Consider the following 14,907-nt stretch of genomic DNA (forward strand, 5'->3'; position numbering starts at 1 on the left):
GCCTATTTTAATATTATGTGGTGCTAGCACGTCTAGGTTTCCGCCCGGTCCGTATGACATCAGACGACGATTTACGTAGACAACATGGTACGTGCATCCGGCAAATGCTTGAAGTCACCGTACTTGTACTATGAAAGATTTTTACCACGATCGCGGAAGATACCTAGTTTAAAATAATAACCGAGATTGTATTGAGTTGTTTGAAGGGAGGAAAGAGAGAAAAAGTGTTAGAGAATTTTTAGGGAGTGGGTAGTTATTTTGAGCGTTAAATATCTATCTTTTCAAAGACTCTTTAAAATGAAGAGCCATGATTTACAAAAGAAAATTGGACGACCGAGATTTATAAACTAAAGTTATGACATGGCACCAAAACCTAAGTCATTTGTTATATAGATATAATTTTATGGATGTATATCAAACCCAAGGCGGAGTCAAAATTTTAAGTTAGTCATAGCTGACCATAGAATAAAATGGTGTAAAACAAATCGATTTGTATGACTAGTTTTGGATAAGACAATTTCTAGTGTGAATACAATCCTTTAACTATACATCTTGTTAGGCCAAGTGATATTAGAAAGACAAAATTCATACTAGAGAGAACAAAAGGTGCGAGTGAGGGTATTCAAAACTAAGACCTCATATGCCTCGATTAAACCAACAACTACTAAGCTACAACTCTTTTTACCACAAAGAACAGGTTTTTCTCTCTACAGTAACTGCCTCCTCTCTTCTCCTCTGTTTCTCTCTTTACCTTGATCAATTAGGAAGAGTTTTCCGGTGAAGGGTCTCCCTTCGCCGGAATTTCCTCTTTTATATGTACATATTATATTTTCAATCCTTCTTCTCTCTTCTTCCATTTCTTTAGAGAGAGAAAGTAAGAAGAAGAAGAACCTTTACTTCCTCTGTTTGTCGCTCATCTTTCATTGAAGAGCATGATCCTCTCTGCAATTTCCCCCAAAATCACTACTACCCATAACCATTATAACTACCATAATGATCTCTTTCACTCTCGCAACAAATTTATTCTTCGATCTAGTTACTTTTGTACACAGAGAACAACTATTCTACCTCTCTTGATTAAATGAAAATGAATGTAACTACTTCATTTTTCTATTATTCTTGGTTGTTGTAATTATTTTGTTGTGAGTTTCTCCTTTGTTCTAACAAAGATGTTGATTAAGAAGATGAAAACGAAGATTATGAACCATGTGAGTAGAAAAGACAAGATTATGAACCATGGTAGGCAGTGAAATCCAACTATTCGAGAGTTGATGATGGCGGTTTTTTCTATGGTGGTGACGGTTTTTCGGTGATGACGGCGGTTTTCCGGCGACAATGGCGGTTTGCCGGCGAATGTGACGGAGATTTAAATTAGTTTTTCTTTATTCTGTATTATTTTATGTTTTGTTGACCTTTAGGGTCCTTTTATTCGTGATCTTTAGGATCCTTTCATCTTTTTCTTTCTTTTTCGTCAGAGTCTAGTCCAATTTCTTTCTTACTCACGAGGTACTTTGCATTTAAAGGTATGCAACTCTCATGAAGTTGGAAGAGAGAAATAACAATTTCATCCATGTAAACAATGTGATTTTATCACTTATGAATGGAAATCGATTCCCGTGGCTTCAAAAAAAAAAAAAAAACTCTTTTTACCACAATGTAACACAAATAGGTAAAAATGTGCACATTTTTTTTCTTTTTTTAACTAATAAAAAGGAAAAATGGGGGGATTGGTCGCATCTCCTCACACCCCCTAGATCCCACCTGCCCCATAGTGTCGATGGTTAAAAACAAGGACCTCTTATGCCTCGACTAAACCCGCCTCGATGTCTGTTCCGATGAAGAGAACACTTTCCTTCGCCGGAACAATGTCTGTGTGTGTGAGAGAGAGAGATGGAGAGAGAGACAGTGAGAGATCGATCAAAAAACAATGAGATATTGAGAGAAAACAACGAGAGATCGAGAGACAGAAATAGTGAGAGCAATAGAGAAAGATAGTGAGAGAGATAGGGGGAGAGAACAAGAGAGAGATTAGGGGACAATGTTTGTGAAGGTGAGAAGAGATGAGTGAGAAATGAGAAGAGATGAGATAGAAGAGGTGGCGATAGTGGCCGGAATGGTGGTGGTGAGAAGTTGTGAAGGTGATAGAGAAGACGAAGATTAGGGGACAATGTTTGATCAAGTTAATTTTTAGGTTAAAAAATAATATGCTCTGCAGATGAAAAAAAAAAGACATAAATTTTATACAGAACTTATTCTCCGGAAATTATTTTTTATATCCCCCAAAATAGCAGCCTAATTATAATATGATTTCTAGACTTCTAGTAATTGAAATATCTTATTTTTATTGTTTAGTTCAACTAGTAATAAGAGTGGCAATTTTATCTATACTAGGGTATATCCCGTGCCCTAGGGCACGGACAATCAAATGTTACGAAATTTATTGTTATATTTTATTGAAGAGAGAGAGATTTTTATTAGTTATTTTTTTTCTTATCTCATAAATTAGTTATTATTTTATTGAAAGAGAGAGAGATTTTAATTTTTTTTTTTTAACTCTTGAAATTTATTTTGTTTCTTTTTTTCTTACATTAGTTATTTTATTTCTAAGAAGGAAACGATTATTGTTTTTTAAATAGGTAACTTTATTTCTACGAAGGATTATATCATAAATTTTGAGGACTTCTAGACAATATCCTTTATTAAAAAAAGATGTTTGTCCCAGTCATCGTTTTCCCTTCTATTTTATTATATAGATATTAGGCCATGTTTGGCGGACGGGAATGGAATGTGATTCCCGGGAATCACATTCCCATAACGCGATTCCTAGGAATTAGATCATTCAGTTTGATGTTTGGTTTGACTCGGAATAGGAATTCGATTCCCAATAGATTCCTAACTTGGTGTTTGGTTTGTGTAGGAATCGGAATATAATTTTTTGTAAAAGTCCTATTATATCCTTAAACTACATAAATAAAACGTCAATTTTATTAGTATATATACTTTAGTCAGTATTATTTATTCAAAATTGTAGATATGAAATTGTAAAAATTATGAAATCGATTGGAATGAAAAAAGAACAAGAGAAAAGGAAAAAAACTAGAGAGAGGGAGAGAGAGTTACATTTGAGCGAGAGAAAGAATTGCTATGGTGGTGGCTAACCATAAGTTTTTAATTTTTTAAGTTGTGATATTATGCGGAGAACGATTTTAATAATAGTCGTTCTAATGTTTTATTAAGGATAATTTGGTCTATAAATATTAAAACAAAGCATTCCCGGGAATTGGAATCGCAAACCCACCCCCCCTTTCTGGGTTTGCTATTACCCCATTTTGAGGGAATCCTATTCCCGACGAGCCAAACAATATCATGATTGTGATTGCCAAGAATCACATTCCATTCCCATGCGATTCTCGCGCGCCAAACATGACCTTAGTATTTAATTTAGGATTCAAAAAGAGAAAAGATTGCAAATCCAATCACCAACTCAATTTGAGTTACCGACTTACCGTATTAAGAGAGATTATGTTCCACCAAGAAATGGAACTTATGTCTTATGATATACATTGTGAGTTGTGATTTATCAACAAAAAAAAGGAAAAAATTGTGAGTTGTGACCATCAAACCCCATTATTGTAAGTGCCATATATGGCCAAAGAGAGATGAGATGGCCAAAGCCCGACCAACAAAGAGTCAACTTCCGAGCCGTTCGCCGGCTGCAGCGCGGTCGTCTCCACAGTCCACGCATATTCCAATTTTCAAGGTTTTAGGCCCCCTTCATTTTCTCCCTATCCTTGGATGAACCTCAATCCAACGGCTTAAGTAAACAACTAATGTAACATCATTTATTTCTTAAACCTAACTTTTTGTTCACGCATTTTTAATTACACATCTCAATAACAAATTACTACTATTAATTGAGTTTTTCCAGATTAAAATAACAAAATAAATAAACATATAAAAGACACCATCTTTTTGCAGTTACAAGCAAACATCCTCTTACACTCTACTCCTTGCTCATTTGTGTTTTTGGTGGTAAGTATTTCATCATTTTAGCACCTCTCCCTCTCTCTCTACTTTCTTCTATAAATTACTAGCTCCTACCACTCTTAGTACTCTAATATACTATCTCTTTGTTTCTTTCACTTACACAATTCTCTCTCTCTCTCTCTCTCCCCATAGTACTACATATTACTAGAAATCCATGGCTACCACTATTTTCCTCTAGTCTCTCTCCTTGTTCTTGTTTGTTTCACACATACCCATCTCTCTCTCTCTCTCTCTCTCTCTCCAAAAACTACCATCTAATTAGAAACTTTCAACCATGAGTAATTCCATGGAGTCTCATCATCATCAACAACAACAACATGAATCTTTGATGAACAAAAGAAACTCATTAATATTACAAATGAAACTCACAACAGCCCAAGATCATCAACTTCATAAACCCACCATTAACAATAACCAAACAGGATTTTACACAAGATTAGTAGGTTCTTCACCTCATCAACATCATCCTTCAATCTATTTAACTACACACCATCATAATCTTAATGGTAATGGTAATGGCAATGATAATGATCATAGTGTACTTATCCCACAAGTGACTGTAGTTCTCGAAGGCCGATCGATCTGCCAACGTATAAGTCTTGATAAACATTCTAGCTACCATAGCCTTGCCAAGGCCTTAAGACGAATGTTCGTTGATGCGGGTATAATCGAAGATCATCATCTGCCATTGTTAGACAGTAGTACTACTAGTAATAGTAGTATTAATGGTAAAGAACATCAACTTGATCTTTCCAATGCTATTCCTGGTCACCTTATTGCTTATGAAGATATGGAAGATGACCTTCTACTTGCTGGTGACCTTAATTGGAAGTAAGATTTCTTAGCCCTCATCTATTTTTTATGTTCATAGGGTCCAAAAATAGGCCTTTATAACAGAAACAAAATTTGTTAGAAGAAATTATAACAATTATTTTCTGTTAGGACAGATTATATTATGGACATGGTTTTTTTAAGTTTGATGAGAAATGTTATTTGGCCTGAAAATGTACCGACCACAGTCTGAAAATTGATGTACCCGGCTCGCATTAGTCATGTTGTTTCTCTCTACATGTTTGAGCAAATGAAAACTAGTCGCATCAACCTCGGACAATAGTTGACTCTCATTTACGGGTCAAATAGCATTTCTGATTAACTAAGAAGATGGTTGTCAGATCAGTTTTCACGTCAAATATGTAGCCTTTGAGGCATTTCCGTTTTCTCTAACGGTGCGTGTTCTTGTCCTTGAGACCCTAACACTTCCCAGAGTGTTCGTGCGCATAAAAGACATCTCTAATGCGTGTGTCGTTGAGTGTATACCACCTTGTGAAAGGGAAACTCTGATAATTCCAGATTGTGTTTAATTATAACATGAACTTTTGTTTGTAATTGTAGGGATTTCGTTAGAGTGACAAAGAGAATTCGAGTAATTCCAGTAAAGGCAAACTCAAGGAGAGGACAAGGTCGAGGTCGGGGTACCAAAGGAAACAGTTTTTGATGACCAGATCAAAATCCTAAAAAGATTATACTCTTGCACAATTTTTTTTGGTTTTTGGTTGGTTTCAAGCTAAATGTGGTTTAAAATGTGAACTACCTTCTTTTTTTTGTTACTATGAATAAAAATAGTTTAAAACACAAATTTTCTCTTCAGTGGACAATCATATTAATTCAAGATGGAAAAAGAGAAATGACAAAAAACAAAAAAAATCCAGACATACTCTAGACATACATCCTATGTGGCTTGCCGTGATTCGTTGTCTAGTGAATTAGATCATCAAAAACACGAATCACGGCAAGCCACATGTGATGTATCCAAATAAACAATTCTTGAAGCGTGGCGAGATTTCAAGCTCACGATGTATTACTTTTTTTTGCATTTTTGAAAACATAGCTAAACCAACCGTCCAAAAGGTCCTTGAATACCATGAAACTTAACCATTAGTTATATATACCAGTCAGTTCAAGCACAGTGCACCTCTTAGTGAGAGCAACTAGATCTAGTTATTTCTATCAAGAATAAACTCAACATCAAGAGAGAAAAACTCAATCTAGATTGATCTATATCAATTTTTTAGAGTTTCTTTGGGATTTCAGTTGTCGTCCTTTGGTGGATCTCGTCAAGACCAAGTCTGTTCTTGCATTACCTTTGTCTTCTAGCTTCGTTCAGTCGGAAGCAATGGCTAGTCATGCCTTTAAATGACTCACTTCTTTAGGGATTGTTGATTTCTTGACTTTATATAAATACTTTGATCTTATAGTCATGTTCACTTCATCTCCCTGTTCTTGGATCCCACTTTTACGATGTTCCGGCCAAGATTTCGCCGGCCAGTGTTTCTCCGGCCTAACTGAATGAACGGTGAACATTTTGGTAAACTCAAAACGTGTCAAGTCCCCTATTCCTCCTCTTGGCAGGTGTCCCCTCAAATGTAATCCTAATATTATAACATGTGTCAAGGAGTTACAAAAGGAGGGTTGGAAAAACAAATTGAAAATTTGGGACTCTGGAGCGGAGACAGTTATTTTTTTCTCCGGCACAACCAAATCTGGTGGTGCTTTCACTTTTCTTTAGTCGGTTTGGGTAGTTCAGACGGTTTCTTTACGGTTACCGACGAACAGACACAAATTTCTGCTACTAATTCTCTTAGTTCTTGTCTTACTTTGGTTGAGATTTAGTCTCTTTTCATTATTTTATCTTCTCTCTTCATCATTCTTCTTCAAATTCATCATGGATGCGACCAATTCTGACCTACTGCAACAACTTGAAGAATTAACAACGAATGAACCATCGGTACAAACAGTCGAAGGATTCGAATCATTAAGTCTGGAACAGACAATCATAAAGCATGGTGTTCTTAAATTTTGTAGCGATAAGAGAATTGACACTAACCAGGCCATGATCAGACTCTCTAGAGTCCTGTATGGGCCAAATAAGTTCACTCTTACAGAAATTAAAGAAAACCAGTTCTTAATTCGATTTGCAACAGGAACCGAATTGGAATTGGCCATTGCTCGTTCTCCTTGGGTGATTATGGATGAATTAATTGTTTTACAGGAATGCAATCCTCATGTGGCACCTATTAATCATACTTTCGATAAAGTGTGGTTTTGGGTTCAAATGCATGGAATTCCGATGAAACATCTCAATAGTACCAACGTCAACAGACTTGCTTCAACTATAGGACGATATCAACCAACAACTCCGGAAGATGTGTCCAAATGGACAGTTTTCGGGAGAGTCAGAGTGGAGATCACTATAGCCGAGCCTTTGCCTAACCGGATCAACCTTACTATATCTAATCACCAATTAATTTCTGTAGAATTACGTTTCGAGCGATTGCCTCGGTTTTGTCAATCATGTGGCCGAATAGGACACACATTTACTTTCTGCCCGATAATTCTTCTTATGGGAGACATTCTTAAGATGAATTTATCGGAGAGTCAAAGATCCAAAATTCAATCTAGTATGATTCCAAAATATTCTGACAAGTTCAAAGTGAACATGTCTAAAACTGGTACTATTAAAGAAATGGAATCTTTTGGTAGTACTAGTAACACTAATTCAAAAGGAATATTAGGATCGAGTCCTTTAGGTATCATAGAAGAAACAGAAAATGAGCGAAGGGTCTCTCTAAACGACTGTTTTGGAGACATTCTAGACAAAATCAATACTACAAAGAGATCCAGATCCATTAATCAGGCTTCCTCTTCTAACGAGTTTAATGATAACATTCTCTATGAAGTGCAGGTATTAAGTGAAAATCCATCCAATGAAAAAACGGAGGGAACCAGGCCATGTAAACGTTTGGCTAGACAGAATGCAAATAGAAACAATGGAGAACAGGTCACGGCTACCTTAAAGCCGATGGAGGAATGAGCATCTTCGCGTGGAATTGCCGGGGAATAGGGAACACCCCGACAAGGAATGCTCTTTATCAGTTCCTGAAGGCCACTAGGCCGGATATTATATTTCTTTCTGAAACTAAACTCTCTTATGCTTGTAATTTTCCTTTCTTACTTAACTTGGGTTACAATAATAATCGCCAAGTTCTATCTCAAGGCAGAAGTGGTGGTCTTTATTTAGCTTGGACCGATAATGTTAATATTAGTATTAATTCCTCTGATTTTAATCTAATACATGCCACTATACATGATAATAACTTAAATATGGATTGGGATCTATTTACTATTTATGGCCCTCCTCATATGCATAATAGGATCTCTTTTTGGACTAATTTCTTGTCAATTCTTTCATCAGTTACTAATCCTTACTGCTGCATCGGAGACATGAATGCCATCGGCCATTTATCGGAAAAAAGAGGGGGTACTCAAACTAATTATTTCATGAACCATTTTCAATCATTTATTCGACAGAGTGGACTAATTGATTTGGGATTCAACGGACCTGCATTCACGTGGTCTAATAATAGAGATCGTCATCATCTGACCCAAGAGAGACTCGACAGAGCCATGGTATCATCAGACTGGTTATTACATTTTCCGAATTCAGGAGTCTTTCACCTTCGAAGATATGCAAGTGATCATGCCCCAATCCTTCTTAAATTAAAAGTGCAAGGTAACACAATTCCCACAATCGAAAAGTTTGAAAAATATTGGACACATCACCGAGAATACAGGGATACCTTTTCATCGAATTGGGATTCGGCAACAGGAACATTTTACGACAAGGCAAAATCGGTAAAATCATCACTTTTCATCTGGAGTAAAAGATCGTTTGGGATAATGAAGGACAGACTAAAGGCACTCAGAAAACGCCTCTTAGATATTCAGGCACTACAACCATCTACTCTAACATTAGAGGTAGAAAGTCAAATACAAGAAGAAATTATTCATCTAGAGGAGATAGAAAGGACAAAATGTGAACAACGTTCAAGACTCAAATGGGCTGCCAACGGAGACAGAAACACAAGAGCCTTCCATACAGCCATGTCAATCAGAAAACAAAAAAATAAGATAAATCAATTAACAACTCGGTCCGGTAATATTATTTCAAATGAGAATGAAATAGCTAATGAATTAATTGATTTCTTTCAGAATTTGTTCACAGCCGAACAGGTCGTTCAACCGCCAATGAAAATTCTTAGTGCATATAAAGTCATACCAAATGAACAATTAAGCGCCATCTCAGGAATCCCAACTGCAGAGGAAATAAAAGATGTGGTCATGAAAATGGAGTCTAACAAGAGTCCTGGTCCGGACGGACTTCCTTGTGAATACTTTCAAGTAAACTGGGAAATCATAGGCAACGATCTTATCGGGTACATTCAAAACATTTTCCTTACGGGTAAGATAGATCCAACACTTAATCATACCACATTAGCACTAATTCCAAAGGTCAAGATTCCGAGTTGCGCATCAGAGTTCAGACCCATCTCACTTTGCACTTCCATTTACAAATTCATCATGAAGATAATAGCAAATAGATTGAAACCTTCTCTAGAAGATAACATCATGTGGACACAGAATGCATTCGTCCCAAATAGGCAGATCTTAGATAATATAGTAATCACACAAGAGGTCCTACATTCCATGAATGGTTCTCGAGCCAAAAATGGAGGGTTTTGCTTAAAAATGGACATGTCCAAAGCATATGACCGAGTTAGTTGGGAGTTCTTGGAATTGGTGCTTAAAGCTATGGGCCTCTCGGGCCCTTTTCTTAACTTAATCTTGCAATGTATCACTACACCAAAGTTTAGCATTCAGCTAAATGGTCGGTTATATGGTAATTTTAGGGGCACTAGGGGTCTTCGTCAAGGATGCCCCTTATCCCCTTACCTTTTTATCCTCACCTCTCAGGCCCTCTCTCTTCTTATTTATTACTATGAATCAAAATGTCTGTTTACAGGGTACAAAATTAATCCATCTAGTCCCTCTATCTCACATCTTCTGTTTGCAGATGATTTGATAATATTTGGTAAGGCTACTTCAGCAAATCTTAATTCAATCATAGACTTCATGAAATTATATTCCAGCTTTTCAGGACAGGCAGTGAATTATGAGAAATCATCCATCTATTTTAGCTCTGGAGTAACTCCTGATCTCAAACATCAATTTGTTAACACATTGAAAGCTCCAATCATGACAGACCAAGCAAAGTACCTTGGAGCACTAATTCTAAAGCCAGGTAATAGAATAAAGAGCTATGATTGGCTGCAGGACAAATTTAAGAAAACACTTGCAGGATGGAAACAAAAATTTGTGTCACAGGCAGGAAGGACAGTTTTAATCAAATCAGTATTAGGTCCTTTATGTGTGTATCCTTTTAGTTACCAACTATTACCACAGGGTATACTAAGCCAATTAGAAAGGGAAGAAAGGTCATTCTGGTGGGGTCATGGGTCACAAGACAGGAAAATTCATTTTATCAATTGGGACATAATAACAAGTTCAAAGAAACATGGAGGTCTAGGAACAAGATCATTAAAGGAGGTAAATGAATCCCTAATAGCAAAAATGGCCTGGAGATTCCTCACAAATAAACAAGCTATATGGGTCAAATTATTAAGTGCCAAGTACTTACAAAATGAGGACTTTTGGAAAGTAAACAGGAACTTACCTGCATCACCCTTCTGGAAATCATTGCTTCAAGTTAGAACAACATTACAAAATAACACCATTTGGATGATTGGAGATGGCACTGATACTAAAATTATGGAAGATAGATGGGTTCCTGAAATGATAGACCATATTCCAATTTTGATTCAGAGCCTACCACAAAATATAACATGGGTTGCAGATCTTATTGAATCAAATTCCAGGACTTGGAAAATAGACTTGTTACAACAATACTTCATTGCAGAATCAATTACGGCAATCACAAACATCACTATATCACCTACATGTGAAAGGGATAGACTCATGTGGAAGAACACAGAACATGGAAGATTCACAACAAAATCATTCTATTCTGCCATAAAAATCAGACCAGTTTTACCACCTGATATTGGGGATTTTCCTTGGTCAAAATTTTGGAAAAAGAAAGAGATGGATCCCAAAGTCCAGATATTCATATGGAGGCTGTTACATAATGGGATAGCAACGTTATCAAACATAAAGAATAGAATACCACAGACGAACCAAACTTGCAAGATGTGTCCGGACAATGAAATCGAATCAACCAATCATCTATTTGGGACATGCAAGACTTTTAAATCATTCATTAACTCATTGCAGGATACGGACTTCACAAGTCTAAAAGATAATCCTACTGAAAATCTCAAAGATATCCTAATTAAAGGAAAGAATTCGAATGATCAATGGTACAAATACACTTATCTGTTGTGGCAGTGGTGGAAAGCTCGGAATGCAAAACATTTCCAAAACCAAGATGTCAATTTGAATCTCATCTGACATAATATGGCTTTAGAACTCAAAAAATTTCCTTCATCATCTGTGACTTCTTCTTTTTCGAATATTTTACAGGATAGAACTTGGAAACCTCCTCCACATGGACGAATCAAGGTAAATGTTGATGGAGCTTACAGGAATGATAGAGCAGCAGCAGCAGCAGTGGCGAGAGATTGGAGAGGGGAGATAATAGATACAGAAGCACAAAGATTCCCACCGGTTTCATCACTTCACAGTGAACTACGAGGAATAGAACTAGGGTTTCGACTAGCTGAGAGATTGGGGCTGCAAAGTTTCGAAATGGAGACTGATTCTTTAGTCCTTGTAAACCTAATAATGGACGGACGTGATGCTTCCCCGTGGCGATTAATCAACGACTTGGATAGATTACGTGGGTATCTAGCAGAAAGAGACGTGGTAATAAACCATTGTATTAGAGAAGCAAACTTCGCCCCACATGAGTTGGCGAAATCCATTTTAAATCCTTAACTATGTCTATAGTTTTCGGTTTGATCCTCTAAAGGATTTGTAAGCTTGTACGATGTACATCTTTTGGATGTTATTAATGGAATTAGCTTATCTGTCAAAAAAAAAAACATGTGTCAACCCAAAGACTTCTTCAACCTGCTACTTTACATCCTTTGGGCTCAATTTTCTTTCCTACTCTTGGGCTTATATGTTCTACCTACTTGGGGCACCCTTTTAATCATGGACTTTACACGCGAGCGTGGGCTTTATTCCTGATGGGCCCAACCATTTGATCCTGGTAAATTAATTAGTTATATTACTCAAGTTATTACTAGAGCTGTGTATTCCTGTCATGGAGCGGCATACATCCTTTTAGTTACCGTTCGAAGTAGATTTGTCCTTTACTTGTTATGGAGTACAACTTTGTTAACACTCTCTCCACCCTTAGTAGCCTTGCTACATCTTTTTGCTGATTCAATCGAGTCTTTTGACTTGAAGTGGATTAGCGACCCTAACTACCAGGTATTCAATTTTTCTTCCTTTGGTATGAAGTTGGATATTATTTCTCTATCGAGAGAAGTCTGGAGGGTAATCCTGGAGTCAATCGATTCCATACTTCAGAACTTATATATCTTTTTTGAAGATGTTAAGTTCTTGTTTCATCCACCCTGGGAGTTATGCTTTGTTGTGTTTTTGGTTCAAGTATGGACGGATCTGTTTGAAAGGTACATGGAGTTGTATTGGTTTATAGGGATCCCATGCTCGAGTCTGGATTGGTTGCAGTGGACAATGCCTTTGCTACACTCTTGTTTGTTAGATTCCGTTGCCATTGTGCCACTTTTGAACGATGGTCTGACAACTGCTAGATATGAAACAGCTTGTCCGACGGCTTACGATAAAGCCATGAAGGTTACAATTAGGAGTATAAGCTTCAACTTGTATTTTTCGATTTTGAACTCCATTGTTGTAACTGTGTTTCTCTTCTGTAAACTCTGCTACTATAAATAATACAATGTTTACGGTTGTCTTAAAAAAAAAAAAAAAAAAAAAAAATACCATGATGGCTAACTAATTTACTTGCTCTACATCCAAGGGCTAGTTATACAGATTAATATCTTTAAAATAATTTTTACAACACCATTCCGTTGTAGTCTAGTTGGTCAGGATACTCGGCTCTCACCCGAGAGACCCGGGTTCAAGTCCCGGCAACGGAACTTTACTTTTTTTGTTTTCTCTTTTATGGAAAAAAAAAAGCTAATCACAGATGACCTTCATTTCCTGTTATTACTGAATAACTCCCTCCATTTATTTTATTCCTTAAAAACTCCTCCATTCTCCTTATTTATATATTGGAAACCAGAATTTGATTTAACCCTTTACACTTATTACCATTACATTTTTACATTACTGAAGAAATCAATTACTTTTACAATTTTATCACCATCACCCATTGTTCTTCTTCTTCTTCTTCTTATCCTCCTCAATACATTGGAGATGGTTGAGACTGTGCAAGTTTCATAGACTTCCATGAAGACGAAATTGTGAGAAACAGAAAAAGGAAAGAAGCCATGAAAGCTACCAGAATAGAAACCATAGTTCTATGACAGAATTTCCCAAATTGATCACATATTCCCATCCAACCTGTATGTATATCCCCATATAAACCTACATATCCGATTGAAGTTGCAGCAGCACATCCTGTTAATTCGAACGCCGTTGATATCTATAATATCATAAATAAGTTAGTTCATTAAGAGATCGATTAGTAAAATAAATGAGAAATGTTTTTTTTTTCTAGGAGTGTATGAGAACTACACCACATATGACAAAATAAATGTGATAATGTAGAATACAAGTATCTAGGGCATCTCGTGCCATATATATTGGACTTGAGTTCATTCAACCAGTGTTGTATCATCCATCTGACCACATATTTTTCAACTATTCATTCAAATTCTTCGTAAATTAGTGATTTGAAATAAGAAGTAAACCAAGTTTTAGAGAAGTAAAACCACTCACCAGATCAATTATGAAGATGATAAAATACTTCATCCGATCCTGAGATTGTTTTCTTTTCATAAGAAACAAAGAAACCAAAGAGAATACAAATGAAAACGCATTTGCAGCTACAAAATACCTGCAAAAAATTAAACATATAAGATCATTAATTTGTAAAATTTGATGGGTTGTTCTTGAATTTGCAAGAACCTTACTTGAATGCTGAAGAGTATGAATATTTAGCTTGGAATTCAATGTCAAGATATAGAATTGTTTCATTGCTTGTGACCATTATTCCAATGGAAATCAGTGTAGCTATTATTCCAATTATTCTCAAGAAAAGTTCCATCAAAACCAATTTCTTTTGGATTTTAGTGGGTGGGGTTTCTTCTATTGATTTGACCTGAAATGACTCCATTGATTGAAAATTGTTGCAGACAATAACAAGGGAGGACTCCAAAAACAAAAATGGAGGGCAAAGAAAATAGACAATGGAAGTAAGAAGGAAGGTGGAACGAATATTTATAGAAGAAAATGTACAAGTTTGCTTACTTAAAAGTTAAAAAAAAATCTTATTCATGAAAAGGTAAGTAATATAATCATCTACCACTAGTTGTGGTTTGTAAGATAATCCACATAGTGAATAAATAACATTACAACTTATCGATTTATTATCTTGTTTTTTTTTGTTGACAGATTTATTATCTTTACTGACCTACAATGTTACGACTCTTCAATTTTGAAGAAGCTTATCTGGATGAGGTCTTATCTCGGGCAAAAAAGATACCTTATATGCGTATGTTAAAGTAAATGAATAGAACTCTACAACTCTTATCGATTTTATCATATACAAAACGTTTAGAATTCAACTTACTAGGATTGAAATGGAATCCCTAAAACAACAAATAAGTTTGTTGAAGCAAAGTCTCCCTGAAATAAATGTCATCTTTTCTTATTCCTATCCTATCTTTTTGGAGGAAGAAATAATCAAAGAGGCCTCTTATTTGGAAAATATCTAATCATGAGAAATTA

At 36.0% G+C, this 14,907-nt stretch overlaps 2 protein-coding genes and 1 non-coding gene across 3 annotated transcripts; 2 read left to right on the plus strand and 1 right to left on the minus strand.

Annotated features, from left to right (window-relative positions):
- The first annotated feature begins 4,109 nt into the window (after window positions 1-4,109).
- IAA33 (indole-3-acetic acid inducible 33) lies at window positions 4,110-5,683 on the plus strand. The gene is made up of 2 exons (XM_086665707.1): window positions 4,110-4,878; window positions 5,440-5,683. The coding sequence occupies exons 1-2, from the start codon at window positions 4,322-4,324 to the stop codon at window positions 5,540-5,542; spliced, it is 660 nt and encodes a 219-aa protein (XP_086521833.1). The 5' UTR covers window positions 4,110-4,321; the 3' UTR covers window positions 5,543-5,683.
- Window positions 5,684-13,018: 7,335 nt separating this feature from the next.
- On the plus strand, window positions 13,019-13,091 carry TRNAE-CUC (transfer RNA glutamic acid (anticodon CUC)). Its single transcript has one exon. It is a non-coding gene; the product is annotated as a tRNA-Glu (tRNA).
- A 73-nt stretch (window positions 13,092-13,164) lies between these two features.
- Window positions 13,165-14,374, minus strand: LOC147564308 (CASP-like protein 1F1). Its single transcript, XM_086665719.1, has 3 exons — window positions 14,091-14,374; window positions 13,897-14,014; window positions 13,165-13,600 (listed from the first exon to the last, which is right to left on the minus strand). Exons 1-3 carry the CDS (start codon window positions 14,291-14,293, stop codon window positions 13,358-13,360), a joined length of 564 nt encoding a protein of 187 aa, XP_086521845.1. The 5' UTR covers window positions 14,294-14,374; the 3' UTR covers window positions 13,165-13,357.
- Between the last annotated feature and the right edge of the window lie 533 nt (window positions 14,375-14,907).

The sequence above is a fragment of the Eschscholzia californica genome, unplaced genomic scaffold, assembly GCF_041429995.1.
Source record: "Eschscholzia californica isolate CP2 unplaced genomic scaffold, dmEscCali1.0.p SCAF_1, whole genome shotgun sequence".
In the NCBI taxonomy this organism is placed as follows: domain Eukaryota; kingdom Viridiplantae; phylum Streptophyta; class Magnoliopsida; order Ranunculales; family Papaveraceae; genus Eschscholzia; species Eschscholzia californica.

Excerpts from the sequence above, each read along its gene's own strand:
- IAA33 (XM_086665707.1), top strand. The coding sequence starts at position 4,322 with ATGAGTAATTCCATGGAGTCTCATCATCATCAACAACAACAACATGAA. Across the intron at positions 4,879-5,439 it reads GCTGGTGACCTTAATTGGAA|GGATTTCGTTAGAGTGACAA; the intron begins GTAAGATTTCTT and ends TTGTAATTGTAG.
- LOC147564308 (XM_086665719.1), bottom strand. The coding sequence starts at position 14,293 with ATGGAGTCATTTCAGGTCAAATCAATAGAAGAAACCCCACCCACTAAA. Across the intron at positions 14,015-14,090 it reads TCATACTCTTCAGCATTCAA|GTATTTTGTAGCTGCAAATG; the intron begins GTAAGGTTCTTG and ends AATTTTTTGCAG. Across the intron at positions 13,601-13,896 it reads TCATCTTCATAATTGATCTG|ATATCAACGGCGTTCGAATT; the intron begins GTGAGTGGTTTT and ends ATGATATTATAG.